Source organism: Leucoraja erinacea, chromosome 15, assembly GCF_028641065.1.
Source record: "Leucoraja erinacea ecotype New England chromosome 15, Leri_hhj_1, whole genome shotgun sequence".
Classification (NCBI taxonomy): Eukaryota; Metazoa; Chordata; class Chondrichthyes; order Rajiformes; family Rajidae; genus Leucoraja; species Leucoraja erinaceus.
Window position 1 is genome coordinate 7,349,978 of NC_073391.1, and position 17,652 is coordinate 7,367,629.

The window sequence follows — 17,652 nt, forward strand, 5'->3', positions numbered from 1 at the left end:
ATATAGTATGGAAGGATCAACAACACGGATGGAGGGGATTCGCGCACATGAAAACCCGGGAGATGAAGATTCATCAGACGGAAATTATGAAGCAACGCCCACGAAAACTCGGGAAGCTTGATGAGATTTTGGGAAGAGACATCATCATCTTATTTTTGTTATTGATAATGCAACCCATCTATATCTGATTATCTGATTATTAGGTAATCATAAATGATGGTTTATCATATATGATAAAAGGAAGGAATGTTAATCCTGGCTAAATTGGAGCAGCCATAGTATTAAAATTGAGTATGGGCTTGTGTGCTGCTGGGTCATTTTGGTCAAGTTAAATGTGCCTTTGCAGAACTGAAACAAGCTGCTGAATGGTGCCAGTTTGTCTGTGGCCCAGATAAGAGTTGCAGAGAAAGAATGGGACATCTGCAGGAGTCTTACAATAAAATGTAAAATGCATGGAACTGATTGGGTCAATGCAAACCAGATATACATAGTGTAAATAATGCTGCAAAGCCTTATTTGGATAGTTGTTGATTGGTTGAAATGTTAAGCTTTGTCTCCGATGTCTGAATCCCAAGGCACATGTTGCATTATTCATCTATGTTAGCTTCTTTCTAGAAGATCCTATCGCATACAATGTATTACTTACTATGTTATTGGGTTAGGGAACAGTCAACCATGTACTGCCATAATCAATGTGTTATTGGACTGTACAGAGCCAACCTCCATGTGGGTTGGCTCCTCAAGGTTCGGGGACCTATACAAGGTAGCTCCCACGAGGCCCTGTGTCGATCTTCTGGAAGAACACTTGGGACTGCGTGACGTTTTGGAGTGTCTCTGCTTGCATGAGGCTAGAAGGGCTTGGCCAAGAGCATACAAGGATCGAACCCACGGTGGTTAGGTATTGTATAGGGGAATTTGTGTTGTATTATCCAAAATAAAGTTTAGGTGCTCAAGTGCTTGATTCAGTATTTTATTGGCTGAAACTACTGGGGAAGCTGAAAATGAGCAATTTACAATCCCACTGACAAATTTCAGACTGGGGCCTAGTTCTATTTCAGATTTTCATGGATTTTGGAATATCTATCTATCTATCTATATTTAAAACTGTGTGTGGGTGTATGTGTGTGTGTGTGTGTGTATGTGTTTCTGCCTGTCTTGTGGGTGTCAGCCTTTGATTCGTTGCTACGACAACACCAGACTCAGAAACGCCGAGATTTTTTTCCATTTCGGTACAGATTTCACTTTTCATTCCAAGTATACACTCCTGATTAAATTTCATCTTGTTTATGTACACATTTTTAATAAAATCCTTCACCCCCCCCCCCCCCCCCAATTTCAAAATGTTAAAAAAAAAACAGCTCTCACCCATAGAATGTTGGTGAACGTTCCATCGTGTGATGTCACAATGCCTAATGCTCACAGATGTCCAATCAGAATGGATCTATTTACATATGCCTTTGCACCAGCCCCTGCCCCTGCCCCCCCCCCACCCCCGCAGCATGTGTTGAAGCTCGTCATCACGTGTGTGGGAATAGAGAAAGAGGATTGGGGGTGATAGGGAATGGGGAAGAGATGGACTGTCCCCCACCCCCCCCCCCCCTTCCACTCTCCCTCCCCACTATTCACCTCTCTCCCCCCACCCCTCTCCCCCTCCCTCCACACTCTTCCTTCCCTTCTCCCTCCCCTACCCCCATCTCCCTCCTCCCCTCCCCCCCCCCCCCCCACTCCCTCTCCTCCCCTCTCCATCTCACTCTCACTCTCTTCCCCCTCCTCCTCCCACACCCATCCATCTCTCCCCCACCCCCTTCCCTTTCCCCCCTTCCCTCCCCCACCCCCTCCCTCTCTCTCCCCCACTCCTCTCCCCCACCTAATTCCCCCCCCACCACCTTCCCTCTCTCCCCTCCCCACTCTTCCCCCTCCATACACACTCTTCCCCTCTCTACCCCCTACGACATCTCCCTCCTCGCCTCCATCCCCCCCCTCACCCCACACACCTCTCTCCCCCACCCCTCTCCTCCCCCCCTCTCCTCACCACTCTCCCTGTCCCTCCCCCTCCTCCTCCCACTCCCCCATCCCTCTCTCCCCCTCTCCCTACCCTCTCCCCCCAACCCTTCTCCTCCCTCTCTGTCTTTCTTCCACCACTCCCCCTACCCCTATCCCTCCCTCTCTCCCACTTCCACCATTACCCCCTACACCTCTCCCCCTCCCTCACCATTCTTCCACTTATCTCCCCCACCCCCACCCCCCACCCCTCTCCCTCCCCCCTCCATCTCCCCCCTCTCTCTCCCACCCTCCCCCTCCCTCCCCTCCCTCTCCCTCCCTCTTTCTCCCCCCTCCTCTCCCCCTACACCTCTCCCCCTCCCTCCCACACTATTCCCCCCTCTCCCTCCATTCTCCCCCCTCCCTTTCTCCTCTCCCCCCCCCCCACCTCTTTCCTCCCCTCCCCCCACCCTCACTCACCCCTCCTGCACCTCTCTCTCCTCCTCCCCTTTCCCCCCCTCTCCCTCTCCCCCCCTCCCTCTCCCCCCTCACCCCTCCCTCCCTCCTCCCCTCCCCACCCCAACCCCCACTCTCTATCTCCCCCCATCTCCTCGCCCCAACCCATCTCTGCCTCTTCCACCACTCCCCCTACTCCTATTCCGCACATACCCTCTCCCCTCCATCACCACTATTTCCACTCTCTCCCCCTCTCCCCCTCCCATCCCACTCTTCCCCCCTCCCCCTACCATTCTTCCCCTCCCTCCACACTCTTCCCCCCTCTCCCCCTCCTCCTTCCCCTCCCCTCCTCCCTCTCTCTCCTCAACCACCACCCTCTCATCCCCTCCCCCCCCCCACTCCTCCTCCTCCCCTTCCCCCCCCCCTCTCTCCTCCTCCCCTTCCCCCCTCCCCTCCCCCTCCCCCCTCTCCTCTCCCTCCCCCCTCTCCCTCTCTCCCTCCCTCCCCCCCTCCCCCTCTCTCCCCCCCTCTCTTCACCCCCATCTCCCCCCCACACCCTTCCCCTCTCTCTTGCACCACTGACCGCTACCCCTCTCCCCACCCCCCTACTCATCTCTCCCCCTTCCTGCCCTCCCCGCTCACCTCCCACTCCCCACTCTCCCCCCACTCCCCATCACCCCCCCCTCTCTCTCCCCTACCCCCCGCTCTCCTCTCCCTCCCAAATCTCTCCCCATTTCCTCCTCCCCCTCCCCACCCCGTCTCCCCTCACCCCCACCGCCCAGCTATGTGTTTGGGGGGTGGTTAGTGTTGGTGTGATTTTGCAAACGCCCCCCCCCCCCCCCCCCCACCACCACCACCTGTGTTTTGGGGGGTGTTAGTGTGAGTGTGATGCCGCAGCACCCCCCCACAAACGCGCGTTGGGGAAACAGACCCAACGGGTCTGCACTTGATCTAGTATACTAATAAAAGTCTCGTCTTGTTTCTATGTGTGCGTCTGTCGGTGTGTTTGTATTTTCGCCAAAAATGTACACGATAGCGCTAACATTTTTGCAGAACCTTGCTCAGCTTTTTCCCATTGTTGATCTAATGTTTCTTTCAGATTTGATGTTGTATTTCATGTTATTGATATTTAAAGTTTAAAAAAAGCCAACTTTGAGAATAATAACTGACTGTGAGTGAGACTTTTCTAGCAGCTTCCAGTGATTATGTTACAATGGCATCTCACACTCCTCCAATCACAATGGCATCTCATTTACACAAGCTACCGTGAACATTCCGATAACCGAAAATGACATCATGATGTGATCTCTGCTGCCAATACACAAGCTGTGAGTGTTGATGGAGTAGGGGATGGGAGGAGAAGAAATGTTATTTAAACATTGTCTTTAGTGGGGGAGTGCGAAAGGGAAGAGGTGAGGGAGACAGCAGCTTCAAGGGGAGTAAGGAGAGAGTGAGATATTTGCCCCCCCCCCCCCCCCCCCACGTGGGAAGGATTGAGTGGATCAAGGGAGGCCGATGTTGAGTTGAGTCCATTCATTAGCTCCAGGAAGCGCCGACTGCCCACCCCCTTGTGGGAAGGATTGATTGCATTGGGGGAATGGGTTGCGTTGGGAGAAGGGGTGAGTGGTGGAAACGGGTTGCGTTGGTGGAAACAGGTGAGTGGCGGAATATTACGTTGGGGAAACTGGGCCCAATGGGGTAGGGAGGGGAGAGAGGTTATGGAGGGTGGGAGGGAGTGACTGAGGGTAGGGATTGACTGAGGGTAGGGTAAAGGGAGGGAGAGGCGAAGGAGGGAATGGAGGAGGGGAGGAGGTGAGGGGAGAGAAGAGGGAGGGTGAATAGGAGGGGGCGCGAATGTTTGGGGGATGAGGGAAATGACAAGCGCCTGCACAGTTGGGGGCTATGGATGAGTGGTGGAATATTGCGTTGGGTGAACAGGTTACGTTGGGGATATTGGTGATGGGGCTGATTGGCACCGGGGGCGCCTGTATCCGGGGTGAGTGCCGACGGCAGCCAGGGGGATGGGGCCCAATATGTCCCACTTGGTCTAGTATATAACTCAAGTTCTCATCTTGTTATCTGCAGGTGTGCGTTGTTTCTCTATTTGCGCAAAAACGGTACATAATAACGCTATGAATTTTGGCCCACCTTACTCACCATTGTCACGTGCTGTAAATTAAATGAGTTTTGTTCAGGTCGATGGTGTATTTTAAAAGTTATTAAGGTTTAAAAAAAAATAAAACAGAGGCATGCAGTGGGGCAGGTCAGGAGGGATAGTTGGGGGGGGTAGGGGAAGGTGAGGAGTGGGGGAGGAGGGGGATAGAGGAATAGGAGTAGGGAGGGGAGAGGAGTTATGGAGGGAGGGAGGAGGGAGGGAGGGAGGAGGGAGGAGGGAGGGAGGGAGGGAGGGAGGGAGGGAGGGAGGGAGGGAGGGAGTGACTGAGGTTAGGGGAAAGGAGAGGGAGGGCGAGGTGAGGGAGGGATTGGGGGAGAGGAGGAGGAGAGGGATAAGAAGAAGGAGGATGAAGAGGAGGGGGAGGGAGTACTGGGGATATGGGGAAATGAGCAGCACCTGCGCAGTTGGGGACTATGGGTGAGTAGTGGAATATTGCGTTGGGGAACGGGTTGGTTTTGGGGACCAGGCTTCCCGTGTGACAGGCACCCAACAAGTCCTTCTTAGTCTAGTAAATAGGCAAAATTCAGCAGATGTTGGCGAGTTTGGGTTTGGTTGAACAGGGTAGAGGGTCTTTCAGGCCAACTCAGATACATAGACATGCATGCTACTTTAAACAAAGTGGCATGAATTTTACTAAACCCTGTGTGCCACTCAGCTTAGTGCCATCTGAAATGTTTCGGTACAAGTCCAAAGTTTATTTACCCGAGTACCAAGTGGAATATTATAAAAAATAAACAGCATTGGCTAATCCTCGACTGTTGGAATTTGAACATTCAAAGTAATACTGTCATTCCCAGTAGATATTATAAACCATGCATATATCATCATAATTGCAATTACTACACATATATTGTGAAGTTATAATGACTGAACATAGCTGGCCAGGTCAAGCTATTAAGTCATAAAATACTTCAAGTATTGTATTCTAATTTATTATTCCTGCAGACCTACTTTATTGCCAGATCATACTTAGATTCAACTGGAGGTTTCACAGAAAAGTGGACTCAAACACGTACTGAGGTAAGTCCTCATATGATATTTGTAGAACAATCTCATACAAATTGAAATGAGGTCTCTTGATTTAAAATATGTGCAAATAAGTGATTTATTTATCCTTAGTTAACCTTAATATTTCAATTAATTTCTAGCATTTATATGTTTTAAATGTAATTTATTTTTCTAATATGCTAATTATTTTGTTATTTAAATCATTTCCAAACAATTTTTAATGTCTCTGATTTGCAGATCTGTAGCAGTTCGACTGTAGAGACCTGTCTTCAGAATCCACCTGAATCCATCTAGTCACTGCTTGCAGGGAGTTCCATCTCATGGGATGGCTGCTATAGTGATGCCACAAAGATGATTGAAACTAGAGGACAATTAAAAATGTGCGACCAATAGAAGAGATAAGCAAGACTGGCCCTCGAATACGCATATCCCAGCCCAATACATCTTTCTTTCTGGAATTAAGGAGTAGAGTATAATCAGCAGTCATGTTTTCATGGCACCATTTTCACCTTTGTGATTTTCAGTTATTTCAAAATCTTTAGAAGAATTATCTGGAAAAATTAAAACAACAAATCATTGTTATTATTGCTGGTTTGATTTTTCTAGTGTTGCCTGACTGTGCACTCATATAAGAAGCCTAACTTTGGCTCCACATTGCTTTGGTTGTAGAATTGGAAATAGTGATAATCCTGTATTTTCTACCTCTATAGTCACATGATAGACACTTCAGTATTCCAATTAAGAGTTTCAACTAAATAGTTCTGGAGGTTTTTATATCAACCTTCACAAGAAATTGATGAACTGTCACATAATTTGTGGGGCATATATATTACAAATAGAGAATAAATATCCAAGATAATAAATAAATTGTTTATGACTAGAATAAAAACAGGCATTAAAGTGATAAAACCACTATGTGAGTGAGAACTTGCCAAAGTCTGCCATGTTTAATATACCAGCAATGTCCCACAACTTATATTGAATAAATAATTAATTGCACTAAAACCTCGTACCACAAATAACAAATACCTAACATACAATTAAAAAAATCAATTGAATAAAACAAATGTTTATTCTAATTTCCACTCTCTAATAATGTAACACCAACTCCAAACAAATGGTCTCAGCACGTAATTTTGCAGTTAAAAAAAAATATTTAATTGGTCAGAAAATAGTCAAGTAGTGAATCACAATAAATATATTATAATATTTTTTAATATTACTTTGTCGTATAATTGTGATCGCAATTATAATAGCAAATAGAAAGGTCAAAGAGTGGTATGGGTAGAAACAGGAAAATATCTTAGCCATATAACACGAGGTACTCCTCCAAGGTTCTCAAATTCTATCATGATGGACCATCATAAATATTATTTTCTCCCAGTTCAATTTTGTACAACTATTTAAATAAGTAACATCTTTTTTTGTGTTATGTTGTCATACTAAGTATGCTCCTCCATCTATGATGCACCTAATATTAGGTAGCACAAACAGATAACTTGCAAATTAGTAATTTAGTATTTCTGGTTTAAGCATATTTGTTTCAATCATCTTAAAGAGTGGTTGACACCAATATAACCTGGAATTTGTTCTTATCCATTTTAATAAATTCATCTTTCCAACGCTAACACTTTAACAGATTGTAATAAGAATTATAGGCAGGGTTTATTCATGTCTACTTCTCCCTACGCTAATTCTTACTACCTGCTATTCTGAGATAAAGTTTTCATCCTTGGTTTTAATTGCTGCACTATTGGTGACTAAATCTTAAACTTTCATGGTCCTTCACTGTCTAGGAGTTTAGCACTCATTTGTTGGATTTTTCACTCTTTATGATTTGGCTTTGCAAAAATTATTAATTTTATTATTTTGTAAGTGACCAACTGGAGAGCAAAATCTGTATACTGGATGCAATGTCTTCTTACATACATATATACATATATTGCAGCAAGTGAGGACCAACACATAGAAACATAGAAAAAATAGATGCAGCAATAGGCCATTTGGCCCTTTGAGCCAGCACCACCACTCAATATAATCATGGCTGATCATCTAAAATCAGTTCCCCCTTCCTGCTTTTCCCCCCATATTCCTTGATTCCTTTAGCCCTAAGAGCTAAATTTAACTCTCTCTTAAAAACATCCAGTGAATTGGCCTCCATTGCCTTCTATGACAGAGAATTCCACAGATTCACAACTCTGGATTTAGCCTGTCCAATTCCTTAAGAATTGTATATATTTCTATACGATTTCCTCTCATCCTTCTAAATTCAAGTGAATACAAGCCCAGTTGACACATTCTTTCCTCATATACCAGTCCCGCCATCCCGGGAATTAATCAAAGTGGGACCCACGGGTCCCTGTCACACAGGAGGCTTGTTCCCCAACGCAATATTCCACCACCCACCCACCCATAGCCCCCAACTGCACAGGTGCACCTCATTTCCCCCCATCCCTAGCACTCTCTCTCCCTCCTCTTCACCCTCCATCTTCTTTCCCCTCTCCTCTTCCCCAATCCCTCCCTCCCTCACGTCTCTCTCTCTCTCTCATTTCCCCTAACCTCAGTCACTCCCTCCTTCCATAACTCCTCCCCCTTCCTACCTCTCTCCTATCCCTCTATCTTCCACCTCCCACTCCTCACCTACCGCTATCCACCCCACTATCTCTGCTCACCTCCCCCACTGCCCTCCTCTCCCTCTATTCCCCACTCCCTACCTCCCCCACTATCCCCCTCTACTTCCCCCTCCTCTCCCTCTATTCCCCCTCCACCCCCACTCTCCCTCAATCCCTCCCTCACCTCTCCTTTCCCCTACCCTCAGTCACTCCCTCCCTCCCTCCCTATATAATTCCTCTCCCTACTCCCCTCCTCTCCCTCTATCCCCTCTCCTGCCCCACTCTCCCTCGCCACGATCTTGAGGTTGCCGCTCGTCTCCCTTCTTGCATGCCCGGGAGGAGCGTCAGCCATCGGCGCTCTCAAAGCCATGCCTCGGATCGGCCCGGAAGCACCAGCAGCTACGGCCACGCCGGCGTGTGGGTGGGGGGGGGGGGGGGGGGGGAGGTTTCTGGGGGGGGGGGGGAGAGCTCGGAGAAATGACGGAGGAAGAGCCATGGGGGAGAGTTGGGTATCACGGAGGAGGGGGGGCAGGAGTCAGCGAGGTGGACCAGAGGGGAAGGGGTTGGAGCTGCGAGGCATTGCAATAGCGGTGCCTTTGGGATTCACAGCAGGCGCTCTCCTCCACTGGGATCAGATTCACCGTTTTCCATTTGGCAACATCACCATGCCGGGCCAGGCCGGGTCACTTGGACACCTCCGCCGGCCTCCCTCAGCTCCAATAAAGACACGATGGTGTAGGAAGGGGTGGACCGTCCCATGGAGTGACAGGATCAGAGACTAATCCGCATGGTGCTGACTGGCAGGAGAGGCGATCGATCTGCGCACGAGCAGTTTTTACGATTTTTAAACCTTGCTAACTTTTACATTATACCACCAAAATTTGGTGCACTCATAGAACTGGACAACGGTAAGTGAGCTGGTGAAAAATCCCGTACCGTATTTGCGCAAATAGAGAAACTGCGCAAACCGGAAGAGCACACGATCAGAGCTTTAGTTATTTATAGTTGTCCTTCCTCAAATTAGGAGACCAAAACTGCACACAATAATCCAGGTGCGGTCTCACCAGGGCCCTGTACAACTGCAGCCTCATTGCTCCTAAACTCAAATCCTCTTGCATTGAAGGCCAACATGCCATTAGCTTTCTTCACTGCCTGGCGTACCTGCATGCTTACTTTCAGTGACTGATGTACAAGCACACCCAGGTCTCATTGAACCTCTCCTTTTCCTAAACTGACACCATTCAGATAATAATCTGCCTTCCTGTTCTTGCCACCAACGTTGATAACCTCACATTTATCCACATAATATTGCATCTGCCATGCATCTGCCCACTCACCCAACCTATCTGTCACCCTGCATCAATAGAGGAAGGAAGAATGTTGGAACTAAAACACAAGTCTTGGATTTGGTGTAGTAACAGTAACAGTCTGGCCTAAGTCTGCAAAGGAAAAAAAAACAAATCATAAAGCATTGTCCATACTAGTCACACAGGTCCCACATAGGTGATTAGTTCCAATAGGTCCCAGATACAGTCGGATTTACGTATAAGCTAAACAAGCTATAGCTTAGGGCCCCCACTTTCTAGGGGGCCCACCGAAAAAATTGATGGGCCTTGAGGTCTAGGGGGGCCTCCGGCCAAGGCAGAACACCTACCATTCAACTCTGGGCGGCCCCCCTCTCTATCTCTCTCTCTCCATCCCCCCCCGCTATCCGTGTCCGGGCCGCCAGACTACGCTCGCTCCTCATCCGCCGGCACGGCCGGCCGCCTTGCATATGCGCACAACCACGGCCAGCACATCATCGGCCACCCTGCGCATGCGCACTGCAACAGCAACTGGTCGGCGCTGGGCACTTTCTCCCTCACTTTGAATTGTGGGAGATTTGGCCGCCATGGCTGTCCGGTCGTTGGGGGCCTCACAAGTGGAACAGCTTAGGGCCTCTCTTCATCCAAATCCGGCACTGCCCAGATAGATGATTAGTGGGAAAGATTAGAGCACATGGTATTGGGGGTAGGGTACTGACATGGAGAGAAAATTGATTGGCAGACAAGAAACAAAGAGTAGGGATTAAAGGGTCTCTTTCAGAATGGCAGGCAGTGAGTAGTGGGGTACCGCAAGGCTCGGTGCTGGGATCACAGCTACTTACAATATACAATGATGAATTAGATGAGGGTATTAGGGGTAACATTAGCAAATTTACAGATGACACAAAGCTGGGTGGCAGTGTGAACAGTGGGGAGGATGCCATGAGGATGCAGGGTGACTTGGACAGGTTGGGAGAGTGAGAAGATGCATGGCATATGCAGTTTAAAGTGGATAAATGTGAGGTTATCCACTTTGGTGGCAAAAACAGGAAGGCAGATTATTATCTAAATGATGTCATATTAGGAAAAGGGGAAGTACACCGAGATCTGGGTGTCCTTGTTCACCCGACACTGAAGGTAAACATGCAGGTACAGCAGGCAGTGAAGAAAGCTAATGGCATGTCGGCCTTTATAATAAAATGAGTTGAGTATGGGAGCTAAGAGGTCCTTTTGCAGTTGTGCAGGGCCCTGGTAAGACTATACCTGGAATATTGTGTGCAGTTTTGGTCTCCAAATCTGAGGAAGGAGATTTTTGCTATTGAGGGAGTGCAGCGTAGGTTCACGCGGTTAAATCCCGGAATGGCGAGACTATCATATGTTAAAAATATGGAGCAACTGGGCTTCTATACACTGGAATTCAGAAGGATGAGAGGATATCTTATTGAAATGTATAAGATTATTAAAGGAATGGACACGCTAGAGGCAGGAAACATGTTCCCGATGTTGGGGTAGTCCAGAACCAGGTGCCACAGTTTAAGAATAAGGGGTACGCCATTTGGAACGGAGATGAGGAAAATCATTTTCACCCAGAATTGAATCTGTGGAATTCTCTACCTTTGAAGGCAGTGGAGGCCAATTCTCTGGATGCTTTCAAGAGAGAGTTAGATAGAGCACTTCAAGATAGCAGAGTCAAGGGATATGGGCAGAAGGCAGGAACTGGGTGCTGATTGTGGTTGATCTGCCATGATCACAATGAATGGTGGTGCTGGCTCGAAGGGCCGCATGGCCTTCTCCTGCACCTATTGTCTATTGTCTATTGTCATGACACACTCAACTGTAATTATAACAAATCATAGCTAATATGATGAGAAATATTGCAGTGTTAAAGTAGCCTAATTTACAGTTAAATTATGTAAATAGTCTCAATATATAGAATAGTAGATGTTTTGGTGTGAGTTAGACAACACATTTTCTGTCAGTTGACAACAAACAGTGAAAGTTGTGACTGATTCATCCAGTCAAGTTCAGTTACAAAGCTAAAGTCCATCACAAATTATGTTTTTCTTGTTTAATGTAAATGCTGTGGATTGTCACCTTGTCATGGTGGAAAAGCTTGTGTGGTCCTGAGATCCCAAGAGCGATGCCATCTGCAGCTATGCTCCTGGTAGGGCCACCCATGGCGATAAGGTCGATAATGGGAGGTCTCTGACAAAGAGCAATCCAACCAAGACCTCAACGGTGGAACAGGCAGAGGATGATGGCTGACTTTAGTGGAACTTCACAACAACTGGGAAGGCGGATGTAGGTGCAGCAGATAAGGGTCCCCGGTCCTCTTGGATTCCATGCCACTGGATTTTGACCCAGATCTACCTGTCTGTGGTGGCTGTCTGTGCACCAGCCTCCCCATGTTAAACAAAGTCACGCACAGGCGTCCTCCATGAGAGGATAGTCATACTCGTTTCTAGTGACCGCCATTGATGATGATATTCATTCCCAAATTTATTTCAAGGTTTATTTGTTGTTAATGATAATGTTCTTATGTACAGAGTTCTGAATAGCTTTTCTGGTTTGTTCAACTACATGGAAAGATAATGATTTTGAAGTGGAAAGAAAAATATTTATCACCACCTTTTAATCAGATTAAATGGAAATGAACATTACACAGCAATCTTGATGTCAGTGTTCAGCATGAAGGATCACAGAACAGGCAAAGAGCCTTGTGGAGTTGTAAGGTTTGTTTCTTCTGTAAATTAGGAATAGTACAACATCTCTCATTAAAGAGCACAAAAACAAACGTCTGCTGCAGGTAGCTAAAAGAGACATTTGGGTATCCCATATTCATTTTCAAATAGAATTGCTCTCGGTACAATAGGCAGGACCGGGTATAGCTTCAAAACGTAAAAAAATAGTAGAAATGTGTTCAAAAATCTGAAATTATTATAGAACAAGGTATAATTGAATGCAAGAGTACAAGCAACATGATAATATCTTGATCAGTATGATTCTCCGATTAGCACTAATTAAAAGCAAAGTACTTTAATGTCGCAGGAGAAGGATTGATCAAAGTCCTTGTTATCTTGCATCAGAAATAAATCTTGTAGTGACTAATTACCAAGCAAATGGAAGCCTGATATTCAATCACCAGCTCATCCTCTCGGTGTTATAGCGGGTTTTATTGAAGATGTAAAAATCTAAAATGAAATGCAAAATGCAAAACAGTTCCACTTTTGCATATAATAAAAACATTGTTAAATACATTCAGATCATGCCTGAATTTACTCGATCAATCAAAATGACGTAGCAAATTTTAATGGTGCAGGACATCTGATTTTAGGCTTTTTGATTTGCCTTTTAAATATAAATAACCATCATTATGGTATCTTCACTCAATTTCAGCCTTGACTTTTTGACTTTATTAATGAACAAACGCCTCTTGACTTTAGCAATCCAGGATGAAACGTTTTATTTAGAGAACAATTCATTTAATGGGAGCAGAATCTAGTAAATGGATAAAGAGCCAATGGGATTATGCGAGCCATGCTCTGTGCAGGCAAATCTTTGTCATCATATTAACTGAGTCAAGGGTATAAGAATAACCTTCTACCAGAGACAACTGTCTGGAAACTCAAGGCTGCAAACTCTATGAATAGGAAGAAAAATGGCAAAGAGATTGAGAGCAGCAAAGAAAACAAACATGAGGAAATAAAGGGATGGGTAACGTTTTGGGCCTGTCTGAAGAAGGGTTCCAACCTGAAACATCACCCATTTGTTTTCTCCAGAGATGCTACCTGACCTGCTGAGTTACTCCAGTACTTTGTGTTTATCTTCAGTATAAACCAGTATCTGCAGTTCCTTCCTACACAAACAAAAGAGTATGTTATCCTGGACTTGACCTGCTGTTGGACCTATCCCCCTGGGATCAGGTCTTGCCCTCCACTTACTTTGCCAACTGTAGAGGGCTGGATTAGCTGCCCAATGACAATCATCCAGCCAGGAGGAATAGGCAGCTGGTTATGATCTTGTAATCCTTGACATTTAAAAGTGATTCAGGTAGATTTAAATGATATAAAATTTGAAAAATTAAGAAATTAAAAAATTCTGAATTAAAAACTTTTTAAAACAAGTAAAATAAAGTCAAATGTAAAGCACATACTTTTTTCCACAATGTTCATGACTATTCAAATGAATAGGATTGCTTTCTCTATGCCATCCTTTCCTCGCATACTGCTGGTGGCTGATTGCAAAGTGTACAAGAACCCTCTGCTCATCATATCACTGTTCTTTTGCTTGTTTGAGGGGAACTCCAGCAATGGAGCAGACTTCACACGTGCTAGCATCTGACATACAATACCTCTTGGGCTTCCATTGAGCAATGTGCAAGCTTGGAAGTCCAATGTATGCTGAGGTGTGAATGCCAAATCCCTTCAGTCCTACCAGTTATCAGTTAGCATAATTCAGGCTATTAAAAAGGCTACAGTAATAATACCAGTTTGTTTATGTACAAAGTAATTTTACTATAAAGGTAATAATATAATGAATCATTTTGAAGGACGAAAGACTGTAGTGCAAAACACTTGCAAGTAGACCATCTCAAGTCTGTTTGCGTTTGATAAGTAAGTAATATTGTCTAGGGGGTAGAGATATTTTCAGTGCTCAAATGGCTAGATCACATTTCCACCTTTGGGGAAAGTTCACCAACTGTCTTGTCTGAAGACCACAAATCTTCAGCCACACTGGTGCAAAGCTCCTTCATTGCTGACCTCAAGGCACGAGTCTGCTGTAGCTATGTCCAAAGAATCTGCGCATGAATTATAACCCTTTCATGAATGTAAAATGAAATCAATAAATATTATTGAGCACACCCTGCTCCCACAAATACAAATGTGCACATTGGGAGTTTATTTTGATTAATACAATCTTTCACCCTTCTGCCGATTTGCACCCACGTTGCATTTATTGTTGTATTTATCACTATTGTATTTATACTTTATTCTGTGAGCTTCACTAATATGCAACTTATATTATATAACATTTTAATTATAATTTATATATTATATAATGTAAACCAACTTACAGTGCAGTACAGGTAAACAGGCGTTAGTAATATGATGAACAAGATAATGCATAAATATCACAGTACAATTTTAGACTTGAAAATACCTATAACGGAAACAGAAGAAAAATAATTTCTAGTTGAATCGGCTCTGTGTACGTATTGGGAGGGCTGAGGGAAGGAGTGAGGGAGAAGGAGGGGGTGGAGGGGGGGGGGGGGGGGACTAATAAACGAACGATACTGGGTCAAGGTTATCCCCGGATTGGGAACAATCATTGCGCGACACATTCTTGTTGGGGCATTTACCATCTAATTCAGTGTAACACTCTAATATTATATTGACAGTACACATTGACAGAACATAAAATGCTTTGGCCTCTAGTTTAAATATCAGGTACACGCTGACAGCAAGAGATACAAGTGGCAGTATGTCCCGCTGAACAGTGTGAAGTCTGCGGCATGATGTTTACTATAGAATAATACGGCTAATGCGATTACTATGGGGTTGTCGAATGTACATGCAAGGCATTTATGAAACAAATGACAAGCAAGTTGATGCCATGCTCAGTTGGAAAGACATTTCAGGTACTCACAGCGTCACGGTTTTACCGGGCAGGAGGCTGGGTTGCAAAGTTTCTAACAACTCCCCGCGACTGCACACCACCTTGATTCGGATAATTTGCCTGCTGGGTCCCTTCGAGCGCTCGCTGCTGCAACTACAACTATCGATGATTAAATCGGGGCAGTTTCTGTTCGCGGCTAAGATTCCAAATAATCCGGCGATTAACTGCATCAAATACAAAAATTTCATCGTGGATCAGTCGATGTCTCTAATGTCATTTGAACGGCTCATTTCTCAATATTTCCGGGACCAGCAGGGTCTTGACCATTCCGGCCGCTCTCTCTGACAGTCTGCAAACTTTCCGAAGTTGACAGATTTCGTTTAATGACTTTTCTTTGCCAGCAATTCGCTCCTCGCCAACTGTTGATTTAGAGTTGCTGGCACTCGGCTCAGGAAATGCAGCGCGGTTCACATCACTGGTGTTGGCCTGGGGTTTTGATGTGTGTCACTCGATGAGATATGAGAATGTCACACGGTCATGACAGCTCTGCATTTGTCCAGAAGTTCACGCCTTGCTTCTTGCGCTGCTGGGCAGCCGACTTCAGTCTGAAGAAGTGTCTCGACCCGAAACGTCACCCATTCCTTTTCTCCAGAGATGCTGTCTGACCCGCTGAGTTACTCCAGCGTTTTGTGTCCATCCTTTAAATCTGCTTTCTTGACGCGAAACATCTTACATTTCTCCAATCACCGCGGGCCTATTGATCTGTTTATTTCCTGGTGCCGAGCAAGAAGACTTGCCTCTCACTCCGTGCATGGGCGAACTTCACAGCGTTGCTGGAGCTAGCAGAGCCACAGGTCCGGGTAGCGCCTCTGCACGCCACAGATCCAGATGTGCTCCGAGCTCCCCATCTGCAGAGCTGTCAGTGTCCTGACGTGCCTGGGGGAGCGGTGGGAGCGGTGGGAGCGCTGGCCGCCAGACTGCCCGCCCCGCCGCCCAGCCCCCAAACCCCTGCCTTAAAGTTACAGGACACCTTTCAGTCGGCTCATTGTGGGAAACAGCCCGGCCGGAGTTTGCAATGGTTCACTGACGGGACCACGCTTCCTTCGGCGCTGTTTGCATCGCACTCCAGTAAAGTTCGCCCAGGCTAGTTCATTAGTTCTAACCTGGTTCATCAGCTACGGGCTGGAAAGGGCCCCAGTGCATAATAGAAAACTTTGTGTGTGCGCAAGGGGAGACATGCTGCGATTCACGTGACTGAGTGAGAAAGGATACGACCAAAATTACTGGCCTATATCAGTGTTTGTACCGTTACTTTAACGATCTGTCAAGTGCAATTCAATGGGAGCGGGCCCTCCTCAAATTCCTGGTTAAAAATAAATGCATCCACATGTTTAAGCGAGCTTTAACCTCTGCCTCAAGATGTGGTTACGATTTCTAATATTTACTGAAAATATAGATGACCTCTTTTAATTTAAAGAGAAGCCTGCTTTATAATCTAATTATAATTTAAATCTTGAACACCAACCGTGACATTCTTCGGAAAGAAACTGGGAGTGTCAGGATAATACACTAAATATTTAGCGTGCCCGGTTACGCGAGAACTTTCGTGTATTTTTGCTAAAATGGAGGGGCTCGCAGCAAACTTGGACTTCATAAAATATGATGTTTCAAAGACCCATTAAACTTTTAACCGCACTGGTATGTTCGGTTAACGCTCGTTATTTTTTACAGGCTCTTATTAACAGATTATTTGAAACCAAGATGCAGTGTAGCCAAAAGAAACAAGCATTTGCCAAATTCTGTCCAATGCAATCTGCAGATTAGTTCATACAGTACACATTCCCAGCCCATAGAAATTGTACAGGCAACTTACTTCCTTTATAGGGTTTAGAATATTCTCACATCCATTGATAATTCAGAAAAAAAGGTTTATCTCTCAACCACAATCACTGTAATAGACACTTTCATCATGACCTGGCCTTGCACTAATTGAATATTTGGTTCTTACTTTGTCAGTATAAAGTTCAAAAGTACTTTATTTGAATTCAAATTTAATAAATACTTTATTTGGGATGTTATCAGGTGCATGTAGCTTAACAAATGCACGTTTTTAAAAAATGTTTGATAAAATCCTATCAATAGCTGAGATGATCTGGGCTAGAAGGAAGGATGGGTTGTTGGAGATAAATTTTAATTGTTATCTGCTTCGCAGCTTAAGTGGATATAATATATTATTTAAAAAAGAACAGAGCACTCCCTAGAGCCTGACCAACATCCTTCCTTCAGGCAATACCACAAATGTAAATAAACTGGTCAGTCATAGCCCCACTCTTCTGTGCACAAGATAGCTGCTGGGCTTGCTAACATAGCAACAGTCACTGTACCTCGATTCAATGCAATAAGAGTTGCAATTGCAATGCGCGGCTTTACAATTCTTCACATAATTTTTAAAATAGTTATTTCAGAAAATTAATCACCAGTAAGTTTCTTTCAGATCAGT

The 17,652-nt window shown here is 45.4% G+C and overlaps 1 protein-coding gene across 2 annotated transcripts in view; it reads right to left on the bottom strand.

Moving 5' to 3' along the window:
* LOC129703924 (adhesion G protein-coupled receptor A3) overlaps nt 1–16,102 on the bottom strand; it is a 619,806-nt gene extending 603,704 nt beyond the window's left edge. For both annotated transcript variants that reach the window (XM_055646641.1, XM_055646640.1), the window contains exon 1: nt 15,183–16,102. In XM_055646641.1, the coding sequence (XP_055502616.1) occupies nt 15,183–15,400 (218 nt within the window). In that variant the 5' untranslated portion in view covers nt 15,401–16,102. The remainder of the gene's footprint in view (nt 1–15,182) is intronic.
* Nucleotides 16,103–17,652: the final 1,550 nt, after the last annotated feature.